General features: G+C 45.6%; 1 protein-coding gene across 1 annotated transcript; it reads right to left on the bottom strand.

Annotated features, from left to right (window-relative positions):
* Positions 1–298: 298 nt before the first annotated feature.
* ARHGAP40 (Rho GTPase activating protein 40) lies at positions 299–24,428 on the bottom strand. The gene is made up of 15 exons (XM_054274459.1): positions 24,340–24,428; positions 14,955–15,157; positions 9,849–10,069; positions 7,845–7,920; positions 6,938–7,089; positions 6,195–6,360; positions 5,769–5,860; positions 5,573–5,650; positions 4,771–4,930; positions 3,984–4,066; positions 2,989–3,195; positions 2,590–2,730; positions 1,574–1,734; positions 740–795; positions 299–405 (listed from the first exon to the last, which is right to left on the bottom strand). Exons 1-15 carry the CDS (start codon positions 24,426–24,428, stop codon positions 299–301), a joined length of 1,992 nt encoding a protein of 663 aa, XP_054130434.1.
* Between the last annotated feature and the right edge of the window lie 376 nt (positions 24,429–24,804).

The raw sequence follows: 24,804 nt of genomic DNA, 5'->3' as shown, positions 1-24,804 counted from the left end.
TTCCATCTTTGCTGCACAACCACTGCAGCTTTGCCTTCAGGGTTTTTTTGGGGGGGATATTTTGTTTAGGAGCAGCCTAAACAAACTAAATTCCCCCTGCAAACTCTGCTACACCATGATAATTGCTGTTTGTTTCAGGCCACTGTGCTCTCACTGCAGCTGCCATGGAAGCAGTCAGTAAAGGTGCTTTTCCTCCCAAGAAACAAGCAGTGTCTGCTCTGACACTACAACAGGAAAGTCTCTATTTCCACGCCTTCCAAACACTGCAACCAAGGGCTTTGTTTTGCTCGTGTTTTCCTTAAAACATCCGAGGACAAGATGGGTTTTGCTTAATTATCCACTCAGCATGGGGGTTGATGTGGTACAAGTCCAAGAGGTAAGTGTCTGGGTCCAGGCAATGTTCACCTGTTAAAACAAGAAAAAACCCACATTTTTAAATATCCTTAGTCCTTTAGCTGCTAGATTTGGTTTTTGTTTGCTTTTGCCCCCACCTAAAAGCTAGGATTTGTTCACATTCATTTCCATATTATCTTTCAGAAGCATTTCCACAAATCTGAGGCAATAGCTTTGAGAGGAAAGAGGGAAGATGTACATTAGATATTAGGAGGAAATTCTTCAGCCTTGGGGTGGTGAGACCATGGCACAGTTGCCCAGAGAAGTTTTTTAACTACCTCCTAAAAGAAGCTAAGCATAAAAACTGGATATCAGAGTCCTTATTTCAGGTGCTATTTGTACTTACCAATATTGCCTCCCACTTCATACAGGAGCAGGTTTGTGCACTCTGTGGAGTTGTTACTGCAGAAAGAAAACCACACTGAAGGTTAAATCTCTGCAAAGACAGGTTGGGTGGTTTAGTAATATTCCTTCAAAAGGGTTGTTTGTGGTTCAGAGGCCAGCAATGATCAGAGCCATGAGACAGAGCCCATGCACAGTGCAGGACACCCAAAATTGGCAAAAAAGGAAACAAGGCAAGCTGTTGGTGAGCTGACCCATATCCAGCCAACTTCCCCTCGCCCTCCTGGCCTGGACACCTCTGGGACACAGGAGAGGCGCTGCCACATCACCCACCAAACACAGCCTGCAGGAGCTGGGACAGGGGCAGGAGCTCCTCTGCTCCTTTTCTGGGTTAGTTCAGCAATTCACCACAGAAGCACAGGAGGGAACTGCAGAGTTTATTTTAGGAAATCCCTACATTAACAGAAGCACACTGGAATTACTACTCCAGGCAGCGATACAGGTGATGCTTTTGTGCAGGGGAGCTGCAGGGGGTTTTGCTTGTCAGGGTTGATGTTGTTGCCTTTTCCCTTCCCTTCAGCAAGGATTCTGGAGTTCACTTGATGTCCAGCAGCCCAGAGGGCACCACTGACCTCCTGACAGCCTGAGCACTGGGTGGAATCACTCAGAATAAAATCTGCCTTCCCCATCCAGCATCATTTTCTAAACTTAGAACAGGGAACAATCTCTCCTCATGACTCGCTGTGCTTCCACCTCACCTCCACCTCAATACAGAAAACAGCAGCCAGACCACTCAGTCCTTTTTTCTTTTTTAAATAGAGAAAAAAAAGCCATTTACCATTTGAGGAGGTTGACAGTGTTAACAATATTCCAGCCATTCTGGCACAGGTTCTTCTGAAACTGCCTCAAGACATCGGCAACCCTGGTTGCATTGTTCAAGTGCACCTCCAGAGAGTCCTTCAGGAGGAGTGAGGCGTGGACTTTCACAACCTTGGAAGGCTGAACAAGGCAGGCAAAAAGAAAAAAAGTGCTTAAAGGAAGACTCTCATCAGCCAAAACATTAATTTTCAAAATAGATTGGAGAGTGTGAAGAATTAAACAAGAATTTAGGCTTGTTTCTTACAGTACAGATTGAATGGAAGCACCAAGGTAAGCACTGTGAATAAATCATCAATGTTTTGTGTTGAGGCCACGAGAGGAGCCCTGTGCTCCCCATCAGGGTGTGCTGCTGCTCTCTGCTGTTCAAACACAGCACTGACACAAGCTGGGATGAGAATGGGATTTGTCAGAAGAAATTCTGACAAACTGTTTGGCACGAGTGTGAATGAGTCTTCTGAAATTCATTTAAATTACTTGGAAAGGAATTTAGAGATCTGGGTTGCAGGCCTCTGAATTTCAGAAAGGTCCTTTCCAAAGCAAGGAAGCACCAAGTGATGTGCCATTTTAACAGACGTTGTAGAGCAAAAAGAAAATTAGGCACTTGCCTGAATTTATGCTTTAAAAATGAAAAAAAATCTGCCTTTATCACAGTAGACATATCTGCTCCAACACATGGGACACTTAGAGCCACAAGAATTCTGCTCTTAACATGGGGAAAAACAAAATTTCTGCTCCTGATTTCTTCCCTGCTCTTAACTAAGTGTTTTGCAGCCAGCAATGCATTTAGTGCTCTTGCTGTTGAGATCAGGTTTTGCCACAACCTGGCCAAAAGCATCTGGGAAACTGATCCTCATTATTCAGCTTTTTATTGTCCCTCTGGCTCTTTTCAAGGGTATCACCCCTTTCATCTTTCTGAGTTCTCAGTTAAACATTTGATACACAGGGGTTTGGGTTTTTCCCCAAGCCCTAGCTCACCTCTCCCTGGTTCTTTTCCACCTTGTCTTTATCAGCGTGAATCTTGCGCAGCAGATTTTTGATCCGCTTGTCACAGAACTGGTACCTTCTGCTGTTGCTCTCGTTCAGCTTTCTCACCTGAGCCACCAGAAAAGAGGAGACCTGGGCAGGGGAGAAGGGTGAAAACAGGAATTAAATCAAGCAGAGATAAGGATGCCATTTAGGAACCTGATCATCACTTTAGCTCCGTAAATAGACAAGAAAATCTGTGTACCTTTAGGTAGCCTTGGAATTCAGCCAGAGGTTTTGCTCACAGATGTGTAATTCCTCTGAAATTTTCAAGGCTATCCCTTCCCTATCCCAATTCTAACAAGATCAAGGCACTGCTGCCCCAGACCACCAAATTGCTGTAGAACTCACAGTCCAGAGCAGGTCCTGGTAATGGATCATCATCCGCACCACATCAGCCGCCCCCTCCGCCAGCTGCTTCTCCTTCCCCTCGGGGATCTTGTTTGGCAGCCCCTTGTGCATGAAGAGGTTTGGGGCCATGACTGTGGAAACGTTCCAGAGGTTCATTTTGTTGTTTTTTTCCCTGGCAACCACCTTGCTGAGAAACTCAAGAAGGGCCTGAGAGGAGGGAAAGAGATGTAAGCCATCCATTACTGGTAATGCTCAAAAAATGTATGCTAGTAATGCCATCCAAGACTAGTAATGCTCAAAAAACTACCATGGCAATTGGGGGAGAGATCATTAATCAGCACTTTTTCTTGATTTAGATCAGCAAATCCTATTTCTCCAGTCAGGAAGTGGAGTGACCAATTTCTAATACTAGGATAGCAACTAATAACCACACCAAGAGAGGTTTATCCAGTATTTCTGAATCAGGAAAAACAGTCTGTGTTGGAAACAGATGAGTTTTTACTCCTTGGCAGGTGGTAATTTATAAATTGTAGCTGTAAAAGTTTCTGAATTCAAAGATTAACCCCCTCTTTCCTTCAGTGTCCTCTCAAAGCCATTCCCAGATGTGGAAAAACAAACCCTTTTGGATTATCCCTTTCACCTCACACTACCACCAGAGCCATGACAGATCATCTTTGACTGAATTATATATTCCAATGCTCTAAATGAAGAGTGCAGGGTGCTAAGTCAGCCTTACCTTTAATATCTGGGAGCTGAACTACTCAGGAGGAAAAGAAAAAAGGCAGCAACAACCACCACAGCTCTTATAAAGCACAGAAAGGCAGAGGTGGTGACTATTTAAAAGCCATGAAGCTGGGGGTATGGCTTAGTGATCACCCTGAAGTGCTGGGGGAATTGCTGGACTCAATGATTTTAAGAAAGTTTTGGTTTTTTTTTCAATCTAAACAGTTCTGTGATTCTGTGTTTTACCAGCTAAATCAAAAGCAAGCAGTTACCTTCAGAGTGTTTCTGTTGGACTCTGGCAGAATCAGGATCAGGAGGTTTAGAGCTTGCAATCTTTGCTTCAGGTCTGGAATATCTAGAAGGAGAGTAACAACAGGACAGAGGATTCAGGTTTCTGACCCTTCTTTTTGAGCACAGGAATGCTCCAAGGAATGAGACAATTACGTGTTGAATGGTTGGCCATCTAGAATTTGAGACCTTGTTTCACAGAAGCAACTGAAACTCATACTGCCCTTAAGAAGGGAACTACTCATGTTTTTGAAGACTGACTCATTTCCTTTAGGGTACACAATCAACCAGCAGCCCTCATGCTCTTGAAGAACAGCAAAAGAACGCATAATTCCCCATTTTTTGAACAAAGAACTTGTGCACTCAAGATTAACACATCCAGACTCCTAGTCTGCCCTTCAGGATCTTAAATCTCTAAGGGGAACACACACATAAGAGGTTCAGCTCGTCTCTATTTATCCCACTAGTGAACAAAGAAATGTGCTTGCAGAGCAGCACATTACCTGCAGGCTGTGTGCCCTGGCCAGCTCCCACGGCTCAGTCTGTGTGTCATTACTGATCAATCTGTCCTGACAAATGCAGCAACCTTGCAGGCTGCAGTGACACAGAGCTGAAGCCCCCAGTGCAGCGCTGCTGCAGAAAGGCGCATTCAACTGCAATGACTGCAACCCTCAGCTGTGCTGTGCTCCCATCACCACAGGCTCCCAGCACCCCTGCCAGGGCAGCTCTGCACAGCCCAAAGTGGTGCTGGCAGGCAGGGCAGGCACTCACTCTGAACAGCAGCAAAGGCAGGCAGGTACTCTGCAGTCAGCAGCGGGGCCGGCAGCTCGCGGATGAACCTCTTGAGCAGCCCCGACACGTCATTCTGGTGAACATCATCCCAGCGGAACAGCCCGCTGTAGAAATCCCTTTCCAGCTTCTGCTCCAGGCTCTAGCAGAAAGATGGAATTTATCGCGTGCTTTAGTGAGCAAATGTGAGAGAAATTTTATGGCTGAGCACTGGGAGGGCGAGACATTGAGGTAAAATGGTGCAGAGAGCCTCAGCATGTGACGGTGTTCACAGGGGTTTTCAGATTGGGGAGGAGAAGAGGATCTGACTCCATGTCTCAGAAGGCTTGATTTATTATTTTATAATATGTATTACATTAAAACTATACTAAAAGAATAGAAGAAAAGGTTTCATCAGAAGGCTAGCTAAGAATAGAATAGAAAAGAATGATAACAAAAGCTTCTGTCTCAGAGAGTCCGAGCCAGCTGGGCTGTGATTGGCCATTAATTACAAACAAACCAACATGGACCAATCACAGATGCACCTGTTGCATTCCACAGCAGCAGATAACTATTGTTTACATTTTGTTCCTGAGGCCTGTCAGCTTCTCAGGAGGAAAAATCCTAAGGAAAGGATTTTTCATAAAAGTTGTCTGCGACATCAGCACACACTGCAGTATTTCCTAGCATTGGGTGTTTGTGGTTGTACTGGGAAAGGGATGAGATAATTCAGGTCAAACATTTGCTTCAGCAAATGTTTCCTGATCACCCCTGACACTTCCAAACAATGCTAAAGGGCTCATACCTTAATCCTGGTCTGGGACCCAGAAACTCTCAGGATGCCCTCTGTTTCAAGCCCTCTCTTCTCCAGGCAGGACAGCAGCTGTTAGAAGGGAAAACAGAAAGCTCTTAGGCATAGAGGATGAGGAGTCAGCCTGTCTCTATCACAGCCTCCTGACTCTGAGGACCAGAGGTGTGAATGAAACCAGCACAGAACTTACTGCCTGGAGTAGCAGAGGGACCTTGGTGTTGGGCAGCAGCTTTTGGTCATTTTCCAACAGGGTGTTGAGTGGAACTCCAAAGAGTCTTTTCTCTACAACAAAAACAACATTTCCAAGTCTGTCTCAACATTTCGGCCTCAGCTGCAATAGAGGTGTAAGGGATAAATCCCCCACTGCAGACTAAGATGGTACACAGATACGGAAGAAAGACAGTTAAACAGGACAATTGCAGCCAGACATAAATGTGGTAGTAGGTCTTGATGTCATGATCCATTGACTTCCAGAAGAAATCCAAAGAAAACACACCTCTCACAAGGTTTCTTATCAAAGACCCTCTGTTCTAACATTTGAAACACAACTGATGAGTGTATGATGAGAAAATGAATGTAAAAAACATAAAAAAGCACAAAAAAGAGTATAACTAACCTGTTGTTTTCAGTTTTGCTGCTTTGTTTCTCTTCAGCTCAAAGCCCAGGATATCACAGAGAGCTGTAAGCTCAATGAGGGCCAGTGTGGGGATTTTCTTCATGTCCTGAGCTGACAGATCTCCAATCCTGGTCACTCCTAGTCTGCCCTTCGGGATCTTAAATCTCTAAGGGAAACACACACAAAAGATTCAGCTCAAGTTATCTCTCTTAATGCCACAAATGAACAACTTTTGCTGTAGTCTTATTTTTTTTTAATCATAACCAGGCATCTGTTCTTCCTGCTGTGTTCAAGACCAGACATATGCCCATAACTACTCCTACTCAACCACCAGCTGAATAAATATTTTCCCTTTCCAATATTGCTCTTTAATCATACTAGAGATGCCAGTTTTTCTAAGTTAAAGGCAGCCTGATACCCACCCCAATCTACTTGAATTTTGGATTAAAGAGCAATTCATTTGCAGAGAGGAGAAAACTTTAGAATTATAAGTAAGAAAGTGCACTTAATGACTGTCCTCTTTTCAGAGGAAACAACAAGGATATGTGTCAAAATAGGGAGTTTTGGATAAAAGTGTTATTTATTTTGATCCTCCTCTACACAATGTCTATCCTTGCCCAATGTTGTAAAGATAACAGCACAGCACACCCCAAAATACCACCAAGCACATTCCCATTGCCTTGTACCACCTTGACAAGCCAAGGCTGATAAATTCCAACACGATAAATTCCTCCAGTGCTTACTGTTAGGGCATTTCCATCCTTTAACTTCCTGGATTCAGACAGGAAGGATCCCTTGAGCAGGACAGCTGCTTGCTCTGAGTAGGCAACATCCATGTTGAACACCTCCTCCTTCCCAGGGTTTCGAACTGTGCAGGGATAATCCTGGGTTTCTGCTGCAGAGGAGAAATTATTTGGAATTTCTGCAAGCCAGGAAAGCAAATGTGCCAAAAATGCAGTTTGAGACGGGTTTGGTGCCATTGATTTTAAAAATCTGGCAGTAACACATGAAAAGAGTGTCCCCATAGAACAGAATGATCTGTAGGGTAAGAGTCTTCCCTGAAAGGGTGGACAAGCATTGGAACGTGGGAACAGGCTGCCAAGGGAAGTGGTGCAGTCACCATCCCTGGAAGGGTTAAAAAAATCATGCAGATGTGGCACCTGGGGACATGGTTTAGTGGTGAACGCACTGCTGCTGAGTTAGTGGTTGGACTTGTGATTTTAGAGAACTTTTCCAAGTTTAATGAGTCTATGATCTGTGTGAAGTCACAGCATTATGGCTGAAATTACCAGGTCACTGGTAAGGCAAAACCACAGCCTTAAATTAAAGGACACACCTATGGCTAACCTCTCTTTACACAACTGCTCATGGCATTTATAAGGTTTCACTGGCTTTACTAGACTGATTTTATTTTCATATTTCAGTTTCTTTATCAAGAACTTACAATGATCAGCTTGAGTGACAATTCTAACAATGATGGACCTTGGAAAAGTTTATAAATCCACAGGTGTGAATAACCACATAAAGAAACCCACACCCCAACACAAGCAAGTTTCAGATACTGTATATGCTTAAATATGTGTGTGGGTTTCCTTCCAGCTCCAGCCCTACTTCAGATCCTACTCTGCATTTAAAAAACTTTTCCCTTACTTCTCTGGGTGTTTGAAGTCCGTAGATTATGCCACAGTGGATCTGTGCTGGACTCCTCTTTCTCTGCTGCTGTGTCCTGAAAAATAAGAAGGTTGTTTTAGCCACAATCAAAAGAGCAGTACTGCAGGAAAACAGCTGAAAAGATGGTGGTTATGAATTCCTTATCAAGTTTTTAAAAAGATAAAAAAATCTAAATAAACAAAACAATCCTCCCCTCCAAAAAGGCAGCGTTAGTCTTTCTCCAGGATTTCCGCCTCTGCAAGGTCAGGTTATCAGAACTGAATTTGGGAAGTGCTCTTGTTTTGTTTAATGGTGATTTAACACTGGAACAAAGACAACACAAGAGGGCTCCAAACGATGCCAGTGCTCCACCAGGCACTATAGAGCAGGAATGTTACTCCAGCCTGGGAGGGCTGTGCATCTGCAGGTCCTCCAGTAACTCCTCAACACTGCAACCAGCATTTCTCCAGTCTCAATCTCTTGAAGTGAAAGGAAGCCAAGACATACCAGGAGCCTGTAGCCACATTTCTCCTCACAGAGAAAAGCAAGGCACAATTCTTCCCAAGAATATTTCTGGGATTCACATTCTCTGAACCTCAGAGAAAGAAAACACAATTCTTAACATTTGCTGTGCCTGTGTTTGTGCCAAAGTAGAATGCAACATGGAAATTGCTTACCCAAAGTGAGCACATTTTGTTTCCTTGGCCAGGTGTGTGTGTGTGTGTTGGGACTGTCCGGTGACAGTCACGAGATTCAGTGCAGTGTGAGCAGTTGTGTGCAGGGTTGAGTGCTTGGCAGAGTCAGTTTTAGATGTATAGAATTAAATAGTATAATAAAGTAATTAATTAGCCTTCAGATATCCATGGAGTCAGATGTATCATTCTCTCTTCCTCACTAACATGGGAGTTACCTTTGATTTGCTATAAGAGCCCCAGACCCAGGAAGCCAAGTCAAGCCCCACTTGCTTGACTTGAAGAGTCAAGAAGTGTAAGAGCTGAAATGAGGGATGTGGGACTCCATGCAGCTCTCCAAAATGCAGTTTATTATATACAAAATGCAGTTTATTCCATCCAAGATGTTACATCCAGGACCATGGGTGACAGAGCTGTGCCTACAGCTGTCAGCTCCAGCTGCAGGCAGGCCTGGAGACCCTTTGGTTTTGGTTACAATGCATTATAGACTTTTCTTTGCTGAGCATCTTCATACAGTAGAACCAATCTATACCTTAATTTTTACCTACAGCCTATCATAAGTACTATAATTACCATATTCATGCTACTGTTCTCCAGTCACTAAAAGTCAGTACATTACAGTTTCAGCTAGAAGTTGTTTTTCAGTTTTCTTGCAGTGGAAAATTCTGAGACCTTTTTTCTACTTGCAACTTTGCTGACTTGTTTGCCTGTGCTATCTTTGTGCTTGGTAAAAACATCTTGTTTGAGGTGGGTTTATCCTTTGCTCTAAGCCATAAAACCCCGCTTCTAACTAACATAACCAAGGAGACAAAGGGTATCCAGTCAGACTGGCTCAGCAATTCTTTTCTTCTCTATCAAAACTTGCTTCCATCTCTGTCCCTTCTTCATGTTCTACATTCAAAAACCTTTCTGCTAAGTATACATATCTGTGAGACTTTCTTGTCAAACTTTCATCCTTCCCAACAAAGAAGCTCTTTTAGGAGATGTCAACATGTAGGGGGGATAGAATATAACAAAATAAAGACAGCGTAGAAAGTAATCTTATCTCTAAGGAGTTGCAGCTGGGCCAATTATCAAAGATTAGGAGCAGGCCTGACTTTAACAGGCCACAGCTGTGCCCAGTGAGAAGAGTGCCATAAATGACAATGGATGGATGGATGGATGGATGGATGGATGGATGGAGTGAGTCAGTTGGCTACTTTGTAAAGACGAAAGAGTCAGTGCTCTGAGGAGATGCCCATGAGAAACACCAAGAAAGTATGAAACTTTTGCTGTAAGGAACCCCTGTGCCAGGATACCAACACCAACGCACCTGGGAGCTGCTGGCAGCGAAGATGTCGCGCACGTCGCGCACGGGGTGCTTGTTCCTCCTGCGCCGCGAGCGCGAGTACGTGTCCAGCCGGCGCTGCACGGCCGCCGCCTGCGTCCTGGTCAGCGTGGACAGCAGCACCAGGTTGTCCTTGTCCCCCGCCGGCTCCCCGAGCAGCTCGGCCAGCCCCGCGTCCTGCAGCCACTCGGCCTCGGCCTCTCCCTCTGCCAGGGCACAGGGAGGAGGGAGCAGCGGTTAGTGACTCTCCTCTTCTCAGAGGGAACTACAAGGATGTGTGCCAAAATAGGAATTTTCAGATAAAAGCATTATTTCTTTTGATCCTCCTCTACACAATGTCTATCCTTGCCCAATGTTGCAAAGATAACAGCACACCCCAAAATACCACCAAGCACAGACTCGTCGCCTTGTACCACCTTGATAAGCCAAGACTGATAAATTCCAACAAGAAAATCTCCTCCAGTGCTTACTGTTAGGGCACTTCCATCCTTTAACTTCCTGGATTCAGACAGGAAAGATCCCTTGAGCAGGACAGCTGCTTGCTCTGAGTAGGCAACATCCATGTTGAACACCTCCTCTTTTTAGTTCTGGGATTCTTGCAGTGCTTCAGGGGCAGAGAGCAGGAGCCTGGGCTGTTCCCTGGCTGGGATTGTCCCATTGTTCCCAGTGGGACATCATGGGAGGGAGCCACAGCTGTGTTCTGAAGGCTGCTCTCAGAATCTCAGCCCTAATCCTAAGTGCCCAGCTGGGTATGGGGTGACACCAGAGTTCACGCAGCTCCTTGGGCAGGCGTAGCTGCTCACACAGTTCTTATTGCTCATTCCACGTGAGGAAAAAGGAGAAGAAAGAAATCTGGAGGCAGAAATACTCCCAGGAGCACAGCTCCCAGAGGAGCTGGGCAGGAGAGGGCACAAGTGTCACTCTGGGTATTTAGGCAAGGATTGTGGCAGTGAAGTCAGATGGACTCATAAATCTGCCTTTCCCTGGAGTGCCTGTGCGCAGGGGAGCTCTGGCAGCAGCACACAGCCACCCCAGGAGGAATGGCAGGGATTCCCTGGATCCCACCTGATCCTTCAACAGCTTTGAGAATGGACAAAAGGTCTGTGAGAAGCCACAGCACACAACACTGCACATTTGGCTTTTGTACTTTTCCCAACAACTTGGTTTCTTCTTTCACTTTTTCTGTTTTTAATCTATATGCATTCCTAGGTATCAACAATTTTTTTTTGAAACTGTATCCAGATCCTGATCTGGTAGGTTCAAAAGTATTTTACTCAATATACTTCCTGAACTATTTGTGTGTATCATCTGTACTCTTTAATTTTTTAAGTGGATTGGTATGCACTTAAACTACACTCAGCTAAAGCAAAAACGTTATTTTTACTCTGTGCATTTGTTTTATGCTTGGGCCTATTCAAAATATCACTAAAATTAAAGACCATTCCAGTTCCAGAAGGAAGTGTGAGAAGCCTGGAGACAGTACAGCAGCATTACTCAAACAAGCTCAACTCCACTTCATTCTTCAATACATATAAAGTTACACTTCAAACACAGAAGTCTTTTTTTTTTTCTTATGGGATACACTCATAAGGAAGTGCAAGTGAGAAAGTGCCCTGAGCAAGGCAGCTACTTGAAATTCAAAGATGAAAGAAACAATTTAGCAGGTGACTTCAACTTTAACACAGCAAACACCACAAAGCCTTTATCTTTTCAATTCCATCTACCACATTCATTCACTACAGGCAGCTCCAGTACAGCTCTACCAAAGGTTATACTGGGAAAAAGAAAATTCACAACTGAACTGATTGGCACAGAGCAGCTCATTCCCACTCTTCCTGTCCTATGCAAACTTCCACCTCCTCAGTTACCACAGCAGCTCAGGCCAAGTTTTATTATTGCTGCATCAATAAAAAGCAGCCATGAAGCTCTCCTTGTGAGATTAAATAATTTCATTTTTCTGGAGAAACCTCACGTTGATGCAGCTTGCAAACACATGTTGTGACACAATTAAAACTCAGTCTTCAGAGCGTGGTCTTTGTGATTTCTGGTGTCATAATGAAACAGAACTTTTTTCATCATCACACCACAGTAAATAGAGCTGAACTTGAAGTCAAGTACTTCCCTAAGTGAATCTTCTAGCAAATTGCATGGTTTTCCTCCATGGCCCTGAGTTTTGGTCTTTTCCCATGTCTGGTTCACAGAAGTTAGCAGATAACAACATCCCCTGGGCACAGCCAGTCATGGTCCCACTCACAGCCCCTCACCAAACACCTCCTTGTTCTGCATCCACGGTTTCACAGCAGAGCAACACACAAAAAGCCTCTGGTTTATTTTGCCTTTGGGAACTAGAGGAAGTGAAGTGTATTGCTTGCAAATATTGAAAATAGCCAATTCCAGTCATAACAGGAAACTGATCTTGCACACAATCCCACAGAGCAGCCCCTCCATCGGACATCCGTGCGAGCCTGCTGCCCCAGCTGGTGCCAAAGCCCCAGATTGTAATTCCTCTGGTTGCTATTTTGGCCCAGTTATGTTTGCCAGTAACACAAAAGGAAACCAGAAAAATGGGTTATTTCTGGAGAAAAGGGAAAAATTGGAGAGAAACAGGTCAGAGCAGAGAGATCCACAGAAGATGAGCTGCAGGTTTAAGCCTGGGGAGCTGCTGAGATTTGCCTTGTGAGTTCCAGGCAGACAGAATTTCAGGAGGGCAAGATTTGGAATGGTTTTGCAAAACTAAAGAACACCAGTTCCACAAATTCACTTTGAAACATAACCTAGTCAAAAATAGCATTCACTATAAAGTATTCACTTCCCAAATATTTAAAGGACAGCCAGTACATCCTACATTTTCAGACTAAACATTAAGCACAACTTCCTATCTAATGTTTGAAGGTGAAGAATCCCCCTTTGCAGGCAGTTCTCAGCCACAGGTACATGCTGTAAGGTCACAAACAGGTATTTTAGTGCCTGTGTCCTCAGCTGGCTGTGCTGTCAGGCCCTGGACAGAGCTGGGCAGACAGTGGCAGCAAGGACAGCACAAAGCTGCATTTCAGGAAAAGCTGCTTCCTGCTCCCACCAACTGTTAGCAAGGCCATGAGTACCCTCAGCACCTTTCACTGCCCTAAACCTGTAGTTACACACTGGCCCCCCAGGCCACCAGGAGCTCCCCAGGACACCCCTCCTCACCCAGGGCTTGCACAGGAGTGTTCCCAGCTGGGTGTTTGCAGTGCCTTATCTCCACAGCCTGTCCTGTCCCTGTGTTATCAGCAGCCATCTCCAGGCTGAGCCAGGCTGTCTCCAGACAGAGCTGCCCATCTCTCAGCTCCCCAGATTTATGCACAAAGTGAAGGTGCCTCTGGCTCTGAGGAGCCCCACAGCCTCTGTGCTCTAAGCAGGAGCTGCAGAGATGCCAAACCCTGCACCCTGCACACCATCCAAAGCTTCCCCACTCCCAGCAGAGAGTTTATTTGCCTAAGCTCCTTCAGAGGAGGCATCAGGAGCCCCAGCCTGCCCCACCTCCCTCCCCAGGCTGCTGGGAAGGCTTTGCTACTTGGAGCATCATTTCAAGCCTGTCTGGTTTCAATGGCCAATTAAGCACTCAGTTCCTGCCTGCTAGATTAATCTACAGCATTAAAAGACTTCTCCTCATATCCCTGCTTGTACACAGTAATCAAATTGCCTCCAGCATATCAGTCTTTAGGATATCCCAGACAGTCTTTCATCTCATGGGATGGTCTCTTTTCCAGTCTACTTCCTGGTGCACTCATTTTCTGAATCCCTTTGCATCTCTTCCACTTCTAAAAATCAAACTTGTTTCCTTTATAAAAAGGGACTTTACAGCAGACCTTCATTTTTATCATGTCCTGCCAAAGATGGCAGATAGGGACAATGATATTCCCACCCTGCTCTCCAGAGCCTCTCTATGTCCCCATGAGAGCTTTTGGCCCTTCCCAAACCCAGCAGCACACTGGGATTGTCACACAAACATTTCCCCAGGACACAGATCATCCTCAATACCACACAGCTGTGCAGGCTGCAAACCTGTGTTCGAGGGGATGCCAACCACCTCAATTTCTTCAAAATGGACACAGAAAGGTGTGGTCCCCACCTGTGGGATCTCTGAGTGTTTATCAGCACTTTTCAGCCCTCCAGCAACCCAGGGTGTTGTACTTCCCATGGGACTGCTCATAGGAACTGTAGTGACAGGACAAGGAGTAATGGGTTCTCATTGAAAGAGGGGAATTGTTGGATATTAGGAAGAAATCCTTCCCTGTGAGGGTGGGCAGGCCCTGGCACAGAGGGCCCAGAGCAGCTGTGGCTGCCCCTGGATCCCTGGCAGCGCCCAAGGCCAGGTTGGACAGGGCTTGGAGCACCCTGGGATAGTGGAAGCTGTCCATGGCAGGGATGACACTGGATGAGTTTAAAGTCCCTTCCAACCCAAAGCATTCTGTGATTCTATAGAAGGGAAACAATCCCAAAACTTTTGGAATAACTGGCCCAGGTTCCAATTATTCCAAAGCACTGGATAACATCAGTGCTCCAGAAAGTGCATTAGAAACAACCCATACACATTTCCTCCAAAGAAAGAAAAAAGGATATGCAGGAAAAACCTTGTGTGGAAGGACTCAAGGCTTTCTGGATGTTTATTGTGGTTTTTTGAACAGGGAATTAGAGAGGGAACAGTCAGCCTTCCACAGAAGCAGGTCCCACAAAAGCCACTATGATGAATCTCAGAACCATGCACACAAACAGCCCCAGCTCTCACAGAGTGTTTACCCTACACCACCTGAGCTGCCACTGAGAGCCCCCACCCTTGGTGGGGCTGCTTGAAACCCCTGGAGCCTTGAACATCTCCTGGGACTGACCTTTGGAGTCAGCTTTGCTCCAGAAGCCAAAACCAGGCCAGGCCAACCCTCCCCTTCTGCAGGGCATTATCCACCACCCAATTAAAATAATATCTCTATCCCTGATTGACTGATAATATTCTAACCACACTCCAGCATGCTTCTGAGTCGTTCAGGTGCATAAGCAAATCTTCTGTTTCAGATGTCCACATTCCTCTCCTCACTCCCAACATTTTTGGCAACCTACCCTCCTGTGTTTTGACATCTGCAAGGCTGCATTCCTCCTGCTCGGCCTCAGCGCTCTGTTTAATGTTCTCCACTTCCAGCCAAAAACTGTCCATTGACAAGCTGTCCAAAGCCTCTCCCCTGGAATTCGTGCTCTCTGACACTGGGGATGCCACAGCACTCTTTGGAGGAAGCTGGTTCATTTTCCAAGGGCAATGTCTGCTGCTGAGAGAGGAAGAGATAAGGGGAGAGAGATTAAGCTCCACGATCACACACGGCATTCGTGTCCAGCCTCCTCTGATTAATGACTGCAGCAAAGCCAAACAGAGGTGAGTGCTGAACTTCCTTTGCTTGGTGTTTAGCAATACAGACAAGGTTGGGACTAAATCCCCCAGAGAATGGGGAAAACTGCTGTCCAAACATGTGAGAGGACACAGAGCAACAGAGTGTTTTCAGTGCTGTGCCTCCTGTGACCTCCAACACAGCACCTACCACCCCACACTCACTCCAAACCTCCCTGCAAGTTTGCACAGACATCTCTGCATTCACAGCCACCCAGGATGTCCCAAGCCCAGTGCATGTGTGCTCCAGACCTGGCACAGAGAGGAGCCTGGCAGCTCCCACCAAACCCAGCAGGTTTGTGCTCCCTGTGCAAAACCCAGCACAGCTCCATCCCCTGCACTTCAGCTCACACAACAAACAGCTCACAGGGCTGAGGCCCCCTTTTCCTGCCTAGACCAGATTTTTCAGCTCTGAAACAACACGAGGTGTCCTGGGAAACCCAAGCATATGGAATTTTCTTACCACCCTGCTGATTCATTCATGCACAGCTGAAGTCTCAGACTGGCCTCATTCAGCTTTCAGCCCCGGTGCTGTGAGCTTCTCATCACTTCATAAAACAGTGCCTCTCCTAAAATGAGCTATAATTGTCTTCAAAGAGTTCCAAGCTATTTAAACCCTGCTATTTTTCAAAGACTTACCAAAAAATGGGGTAAGTGGAACATACTTATGAGAACACCTCAGTGGTTCCACTGATGAATACAAAAATTAAAGAGGTGAAACACTAACTGTGGGTGGTTCAAGAAACACACATGGACAGCCACCCCTACCAAACACATGCCAAAATTCCTTTATAGTTTCATTTAAAAAAAAAAAAATCAAGTCTAAGCCTTACACCTTGAAAACCATGACAACAAAACACCCACGAAATACTATTTAACCTCCTAGCTCTAGGAGCCAAAAGTTATAGATGGCAAAATATCTGGAAAGTTTTAGCCCCTTTCATTCCACAAAGCCATTATTAGCAGTTCTGGCACTAACTTGCTTCAGTTGAGGAGCACTTCAGATTTTAAAAAGCTAATTTGAAGATCTAATAACAGAGACAAACATTGTAGGCCACTCTGCACTTGTGTTTACACACGTGCATGCACATCACACTCCTCACTCTAACACACACAGGCAGCCCCTCTCTTCTGGAGGTCAGATTCACAGCAAAGGAATCACTCCAGGAACATCTGGAGCCAGGCACAGTGTTTAGAACAAGAACCAAAGAGGTTTGCTTGTTTGTTTTACAGGAAGACAAAAGTAAAAGACTGATCTGAGCTATTCTGCCACCCAGCAGGCAAGAACAGAGGCAATCTGCTTTCCTATATCTGGATACCCAAATAACACTCAAGATACCAATTTATACCCTGATGGGGCATTTAAATAGTCAATCTAAGTCTTATTTTTTACCTGCAAAGTTTGTGCCAAATTCTCTCAGTTCCATTGCAGCTATTAATTCAATTTATTTTTTATCTTTTCAACTTTTTACTTCTACCTTTACCCATTAGGAGTTAAAAAGTTAGATTGCATCCCTCACCTTCACTCTTCACCTTCAGTACTCCTCTCCATTTTCTCACATTTGCTGACAATCATCTCATAAGATTAGATTTAAACAAAAAGACTCTTCAACGCCTTGCTAGGATTCTATTATGAACCAGTCCACAGAACTCATCACTTGAAACATGAAACTAAGTGGAAGGAGGAATTCAGATTATTTTGAGGGAGTTGGTTTTGGCCATATGAGGAACACTGGTAGACAAACTTGCACTGAAGTTTCCAAGTGCACAACACTCAGAAACCATCTTACAAGTTCTTCTAATTGCTCTACTGCAGGTTTGCAGCAGGCACAAAACAACTCCTCTTGCCTTAAGTTACTGTCCTATATTCCCATGGGATCCAGGTTATACAGATTGAAGCACCTCCAAAATGCACCTTTCCTTTGTGTTCAGCTTGGTTTGGAGCTGGCTCAAAACGCCCCAGAAATCTCCAGGGATCGACACAAAACAGAATTGAGGCTTGCAGCTCCAGCAGAACCTGCTCCAGACCTGACCAGGAGATGTGCTCTGTGTCACCTCTGTCACCCACGGCTGTGACAACTCCTTCCCATGCCTGCCTGGAAAAAACAACACCATTTCAAGCCAATAAATAAATAAATAAAATCTTCAGCTCTTTCCAAAGGGTGGCTCTTGGCTTAGATCATCTGCACGGCTTACCCAGGCACCAGGCTCTGAATGCCAGCTTCATTCCAGGGGGTGTTATTCCAAGGGGAGCATTATTTATGGAAGGCATTAGGGCACATCCCTGGAGCACACCTGAGAAAGGTCACAATAAAGCCCTCACAGCCCAGGTTTCAGGCTATGCCCCTGCCAGCAGCTTGTTTTGGTCTACTTTCAGTCCATATCACAGAGTTCTGGTGCAAGGACAGAGTTTTGCCAAAGAGGGAATTGCTGCACCTCATCCCACTCTGATTGTGGGATGCAAATCAGTGTAGCTTCTCACCATCCACAGTGCCCTGGCTTCCTTCCACAGCTGGAAAAACAGATGTTCTTGGACTGTTTGCACCAAAAGCCCACCAGTCACACTATAAACCTACTCTAGGAAAGCCACAGCTGAGCTACTTGTGTGCCAAACAAAAAACAAGAGCCATTTTAACTTCTCTTCTTCCCCTCAGCTGCCCCATTTACTGATGCACTAAACTTGGTTTCAGCCAGCTGCAGGATGCTGATATCACACAGCAGCTCTGCAGAGGGGCAGCAGGACTCAAGGCCAAGCTCTGCCAGTGTTAAACTAGAACTGTTGCTCCTGTCTCACAGGACAACAAAAATCAGACCCTCACACTTAAAAAACATTTTATTTTCTGGTCTAAAATCCTTTTTTTTCCCCCCTTGAACTCAGTGCACACTGCTTTGCAGCTCCAGCTGCCCAGGTGGAAGGCTAATTTTAGATTCAGTGCACCTAAAAGATTGTTCTTCCTCATTGCATACCCGAGTCAAGTGGAGGGCAGCCTGTGACGTTCAGGCACAGCAACAGCTGAGATTGAAAGCAGAGATTGTTGGCTTAAAATGTTAATGGCTCAGTGCAACTGGGCAAAGAGGAGGTGGAATAATCAAGTTCACTCCATTGCACTGTCAACCTAGCAAAAAACATCAGATTATGAAGCTTTAAAAATTAACCCAACCAAAAGGAGACTGGCAGAAAGATCTTGTTAAGGACAGCCATACAGGAAGGGCTCTGTGGAAAGATTGAGCATCTTAATTCAAATTCCTCCTCTTGTTAAGAGCACAGCCAGTTTTAACAAGGCTCCAGATTCACCTGGCACCTTCAGCCTAAGACTTCACAGCATCAATAGCCCAGTTGTGAGGAATTAGGCTGGCACAGACCTTGCAGTTTGTTTTGTTCCCTCTCCATGTGCCCTCCACGAGGATCCCTGCAGCCCTGCATGCCTGGCTCGGTGCTGGGGGCTCACTGACCCTGGGCTGCAAAACGCAGCCCCAGAGGAGTTTTTGATCCGTTCCTAGATACTGTCACCACACTGCAAGTATGTTGCAAACACTCATGTAATTCTTCGCCCTCTTGAATACCAAAATACAATAAACACTGTTGCTATGTTCACTCCAGGCTTGAATCACTCCCATGAGAGAGTTTCTCAAAGGACCTGGAGCTGCTTGGGCTTCTTTTCTGCTTGCTCAACATCCCTCCCTCATTGAAATACCTCTCTAGCAGATGAATAAATAAAAAGGTTCCTTCTCAAGCATTTCAAACAGACCAGGTGGCAACAAGTGCAAGCCAAGAAAATGGAATTCCTTTCAGTTTCTGCTTCCAGAAAACTAAGATGAGAAAAAGGGAACAGGAACAGAATTCAGGCAGACAAGGCAGTCCTGCCACACAAGCAGCACCCAGTCTTTAAAGACATTTCCAAAGATCTGGAGCAAGCACAAAGGCACACATGGAACAAAGAAACAGACAGAAAGTTTGAATGAGCCTCAAGAGCAGCTTTGGAGTAGCACACCAAGTCACAGCATCATTCACAAGAAACCAGACCATGAGCATGGAATGTAACCATCTTGCAAGGAAAAAAAAAAAAAAAAAAAAAAAAAAAAAAAAAAAAAAAAAAAAAAAAAAAGATAGAGATTAGTCTATCAACTAGTTGCAATATTTTGACAGATAAAGACCCTTAGTCAGAGAACAAAATTGTGTTAATGTCAGACCATGCACATCATCCTACCTGCTTTCAATTTACTTCAAGGACAAAAACAACTCATGAGTGAGTACAAAAGCAAAAACTTGAAACAAACAACCAAAAAGCCCATGCAGGCTCTCCTCAGGTTACTTCCAGTTTCTTACCCTAAGCAAGCAGTTTATATAATGAAATGTTTTTAATAAAATGCTTTTAAATGTAGTTAATTCTGAAGAGAAAAATCAACTGAAAAATCAGCAAATCACAGTTCATAACATACTCAGTTTTCTTGTTTAAAACCATGTAGTGGGATAAAGGTACCCAGGAATAACAGACAGGAGAATTTGAAAAACTGAGAAAATCCTGAAGCAGTAACTCATATATATACTTTTTTTTTTCATAGATGTAGCTGTAACTATTTTTCTTATTGGAGGTTTAAACCTCAGTCTATCAAAATTATCAATGCAAGTATAAAAACAGGCTCCTGTATGAAAGAAGTCAATCTGCTCATTATCAAAACCTTACAAGAAATACACAAAATCACTACTTCATTCAGATACACAAAATCACTACTTCATTCAGACGCACAGAACTACACAAAACTCTATTCCTACCACAGAGAGCAATGTTATGCAGGAGATGCCTCATGAACAAAAATTCCACAACTTTTCTACTAAAGGTCTAAACCAGAAGAAAGCCCTACTGCACATCTTTAATGCCTGGCTTAGTTGCCCTCAAAATACCCCAAATTTTGTACATGAACACCACTACCAATTCCTCCCTTCTCCCCAATATGCAGAAAAGACCTCCTAAGGCTTGCTCTTGAGAGAAAATGGAAAGCACATAGCTGGTTCAGATGCCTCAGCCCAGGCCATAAAAGCAAACAGAGGCTAATTATCAAATTACTGCAGTGGCAATGAACAGTAACTTACTCAACAGACTCTCACCATGCTTTCCTTTCCCTGCCTTAACTCAACCAAAGCAGCTAGAGCCAGAATTAAAGCAATTTTGGATTTAGCAGTCTGCTACTGCTGATGTACCTCTGCATATCTCTGACCAGAGATTTGCTCACATATTTAATAGTTTCACCCTGTGAGAAGTCACAGTGCCTTTAGCCCAGACTGTTTTATCCAGCACTGCTGCCAACCCCCACTTATGTCCCCATCAAGGCATTTTTTATCAAGGACTTTGCCCACGTGGGATGGCACAGTTGAAGGTCTGTCTCTGCAGCACCAGGGAGAATAGCTAAGATGGCAGTGCCACAATTTGCTAATAAGATTACAGCTTGTTTTCAGTAACACAGCAATCAGCTCATCAAGATCTGCCATTATGCAAGCAGCTCGGGGAGCAGCGTCATTTCAGGTTGTTTGGAAGAAGCCAGTTCTGCAAGTGATAAAGAGGACATGCCAGATCCTGCTCTGTGTGTGCAGCAATTCCCAAAGCTGCAGCTCTGCTCCACTGCAGCGGTGAGAAGGCACAGCCTCGCCTCCTGTCCTGGCACTCTCAGAGACAGCAGAAAAAGCAAACAGCAAACCTTTGCCCAGGGCTGTGTGGAGTGGAAGATGTGAATCCTGAGGCTTGTGTGTGTCCCACTGCTTCAGACTGGCACCTCCAGTGTTTTCTGTGCTGCACAAACTCCAGAGGGTGGTGGAGCACCGGCACAGAGAGTCTGTGGATGTCCCATCCTTGAAGTGTTTAAGGCCAGGTTGGATGGGGCTTGGAGAAACCTGACCTGATCTTGGGCATCCCTTCCCATGGATCAGTTTGGAACTTTATGATCTTTAGGCACCTTCCAATCCAAACCATTCTATGATTCTGTTATCTCCACCACAGCTTTGGATCTCAACTAAAGCACAGGTTGTAATTTTCCTGATAAAAAGTGTCTCTATCAAAGTATTTAAGGGCAAAGAAACTCCATCTCTGCTTTCTTGTCTCAGGCCTTCATCTGGAATTAATCTGTCTCTTCTCCATGTAGTAAGGGGCTAAGAAAGCAAGCTAAGGAATAGGGAAAGTTGCCTTTAATTACAGATCTGCCTAGAGGCATCTCTGACTGAAACTCAGAGCAGAACAAGAACAGGATTGATAACCCCATGCAGATACAGCCAAATTAAAAATATTCAAAGCCATGTTTAGCTTACACTATTAGCTGGGTGTCTGTCCCACCATGCCAGGGCTTGTTTTGGCCTCAGAAGACACAACCCATCCTCCCTGTGCATGGCTTTGTGTTTGACTGTAAGGTCACAGTGGATGAGCCTGTTGCTCACTTTCCCTGCATTAGCAGGGTAAGCCAAACAGGAAAGGGCTTTCATCCAAAGGGAAATCCTGCTGGGAGAAAGGGGTACCTGGCCAAAACAAACCCTCAGTAGTACTGGGATTTTTAATGTGATTGTGAATTGATGAAGCTGCTCTACAGGATGATTAGATGTCAGTCATTAATTAAAAGGTGGCATTTCTAACCCTATTTTCATTTCCACTGAATCCACGTCCATTGAAACACACGTCCATGTCCTTGGCCACAAGGACTTGCTCTGCCTTTCCAATTCCACCTATCAGCATGGCACCAGGATCCCAAACCCCTCAGTCCAGCTGGCATGGGGCTACAAACCCCACAGCCCCGTAGCTCCCACACCTTGTCCTCACCCACTGCCCTCTCCCATAGAGGAGCTGCCCCAGGCTGAGCCTGTGCACAGGAGAGCCACGAGGAAAGCAGCAGGCAGGGAATCACAGGAGAGCCACAAGGAAAGCAGCAGGCAGGGAATCACTGCCCTTTGGCAGGGAACCACTGCCCTTTGGTGCCTTTGCTGTCACAGCCCCGAGCACACTCTGCTGAGGGATTCTGCTGAGGCCAATGAGTCAACAGCTCCCAGTCACTGCACACATCCTCAAAACACGCTCCCGTTACACCAGCTGAGGCACCTCTCCTTTATTGCCATCTCTGCTGGCACTTCAGTGAGATGCCCAGCCTGTGCACACCTCAGACACTCAGTGAGGGACCCAGGGCTGAGGGACCCCTTGGCTTCCAGAGGAAAGGCTGCCAGCTGTTTGAATCCACCACGGAAAGGCTCTGAACTTATTTCCTGCGTGATCATTCATTGCCTTTTATTGAAACAGGTTCACACAAACACCTGTCCTACAGCTTCCCAAATGTTGAACTTGGAGTAAATCAGGGTGCTAGAAGTCAGCCCCATTTCTTCTTCTAGCCCATTCTACCAGCTGTAGCTGCATTAGAGCACAGCATGAGTAACTGCAAGCTGTTGCTCAGCTGCATGAGAACAGCCCAGAGATGCTAGAGAGGCCACAAGAGTGACGTGCTGAGCAGCACAGGGGAAGGAGGGTGGAGAGGTGTGCTGGAATCCAGCGATGCTTCACTCACGAGAGCTTCAGGGATGCAGGAAGACAGGGAGGAGTCATCAGCTCCTCACTTGGATTTCTCAGAGCAGAGTTATTACACATAAAACAATGTGCTTGGCTTACCCTGCCATGAAAAACCCTTGGCTGGGATTTATAACCAATTCTGTAACTGGAGTGTCACCAGCCAGACCAGAGCCACCAGTGAGAGAGAGCTGCCCCAGGTCCCACGAGGTTTACAGCACGGAGAGGAAGAGGAGGAGGGAGGCAGACCTGGCTCAGCAGTGGCTTTTGCTCAGTGTTGTTTTGGGGCCATGGCAGCACCACCAGCCCCTTGCAAGCCAACAGGAATATTACTGGGAACTCAACGAGCATGTCAGAGTTGCTGAACAAAAATAAGCCCTGATTACGGCCAACTAATTAGAAGCAGGCTGGCATATCCTTGCCCTATTGGACAGGTAAGTTTTAGGTCAATCCTGGGCAAGAGGCTTAGCTACACATAAACACACAGACACCTCACCTGTGGTGAGTCCCGAGCGAGCAGGTGGGAAGTGCTGCTTGACTGGGGTTCAATGTTTGGGGCAAAGTTGGTGAGCAAGTTTGAGGTTCCTGCTACAGCAGCTCCTCAGAGCTGACCACAGAGGTGTTCTGGCAGCAGCACAGGCACTGGAACTCAACTAACTCGTTTGACAAAAGCCTTAAGTCCTTAACAAATATTTTGATTTTTATCAACGAAAGCCTGCAACACTGGAGGTTTCAATCTCGTTCTCTTCCACGTGGGTAATTTTAAAGTAATTTACCATATAATTTCTCTGTCAGTCCCCCTACAATTATTTTTTTTATTTCACAACTCAAATTTTGCCTGGGGTCTTCTAAAGAGTTTCTGTCTTGCTTTGAATGCATAGTGTCATCCAATTGGACTGGAAAAAATGACAACTAAGACAGATACATGAAAATGTGAGCTGTGATTTGAAGTAAAATCACTTTCAGCATATTCACCCAAAATCAACAGATTCTGACCACTACAGCAAGGAAACGTTCTAAAACTCAATGCAAACTTCTCAACTGATGCAAATACACCTTAGATGAATTCTTAACTCATATAATATCCAATAAACACACAAGCAGAACAGTGTTTGTCAAGGAAAGCAGTTCAAATTTCAGTTCTATCCTCCACCAATTGCATGATAAATCAGCATTCTTACATTCATATAGATGCACAAACCCCTGAAGAGCTGGCAGACCCCAAGGCAGGTGACACTGTGTCACAGGGAAGCATTTCAGCCCCTCAGGTCCCACTTCCCCAGCTCGCTGCACTCAGCCCAGAGCGAGCACAGAGAAAAGAACAGGGATTTTCGTAGGCTCAGCATGAGGAAGAAGAAAGGGAATTTCCACAGGTTTCATTTCATGATCAAGGCACTCAAAGCACTATTTTAAGAGTGCACAATAGCCTGCTCACCTCTAGAAATCCGCCTTGCTTCCACCCACCCCAATCCCAGGTGCCCTGACTTAGGGACCACCGGGACCACCCCGTGTGCCAACAGGGAACGCTCCGTACCTGCTGAGCAGCTGGGCACAGCTGGCAGCCCGCACAGGTGCCAGCACCCCCCTGGCCATCCTGGAGCCACACGAGCCGCGCTTGTCCATGTCCAGCCAGGAGGAGGGTGTCGGTCAGTCCATCCGCGCTGAGCACACGCTGCGGTGACAATGGAGCATCCTCTGCTCCCTGCCCGCGTCCCCCCGCCCCGGCGGGAGTGACAGCAAATCCAGCCGAGCCCTCAAGCAGCGCTGCCCGAGGCGGAGCCACGCTGGGACACGGGGGACAGCCCACAGAGAGCAGAAAATAGCAGCGAGCTCTTCCCGAGGCTGGGCTGCAGCCCGGGCTTGCTAAACATTAACGTGAGACTCAGCCCACGCGAAAAAGGAACTCCCAACGCAGCCTGGGGAGGAGGAGTCAAGCAGTGTATTCGCTTCTTTGTGTTGTACTTGAAGAGAACATCAAGAAAAGAACAAAATATCTGCC

This window comes from Melozone crissalis, unplaced genomic scaffold (assembly GCF_028551555.1).
Source record: "Melozone crissalis strain CALT ecotype California unplaced genomic scaffold, PUWL_Pcris_2 ptg000017l_1, whole genome shotgun sequence".
NCBI lineage: Eukaryota > Metazoa > Chordata > Aves > Passeriformes > Passerellidae > Melozone > Melozone crissalis.
Note: the sequence above shows the minus strand (reverse complement) of the source record. Positions and strands in the feature narration are given on the sequence as shown.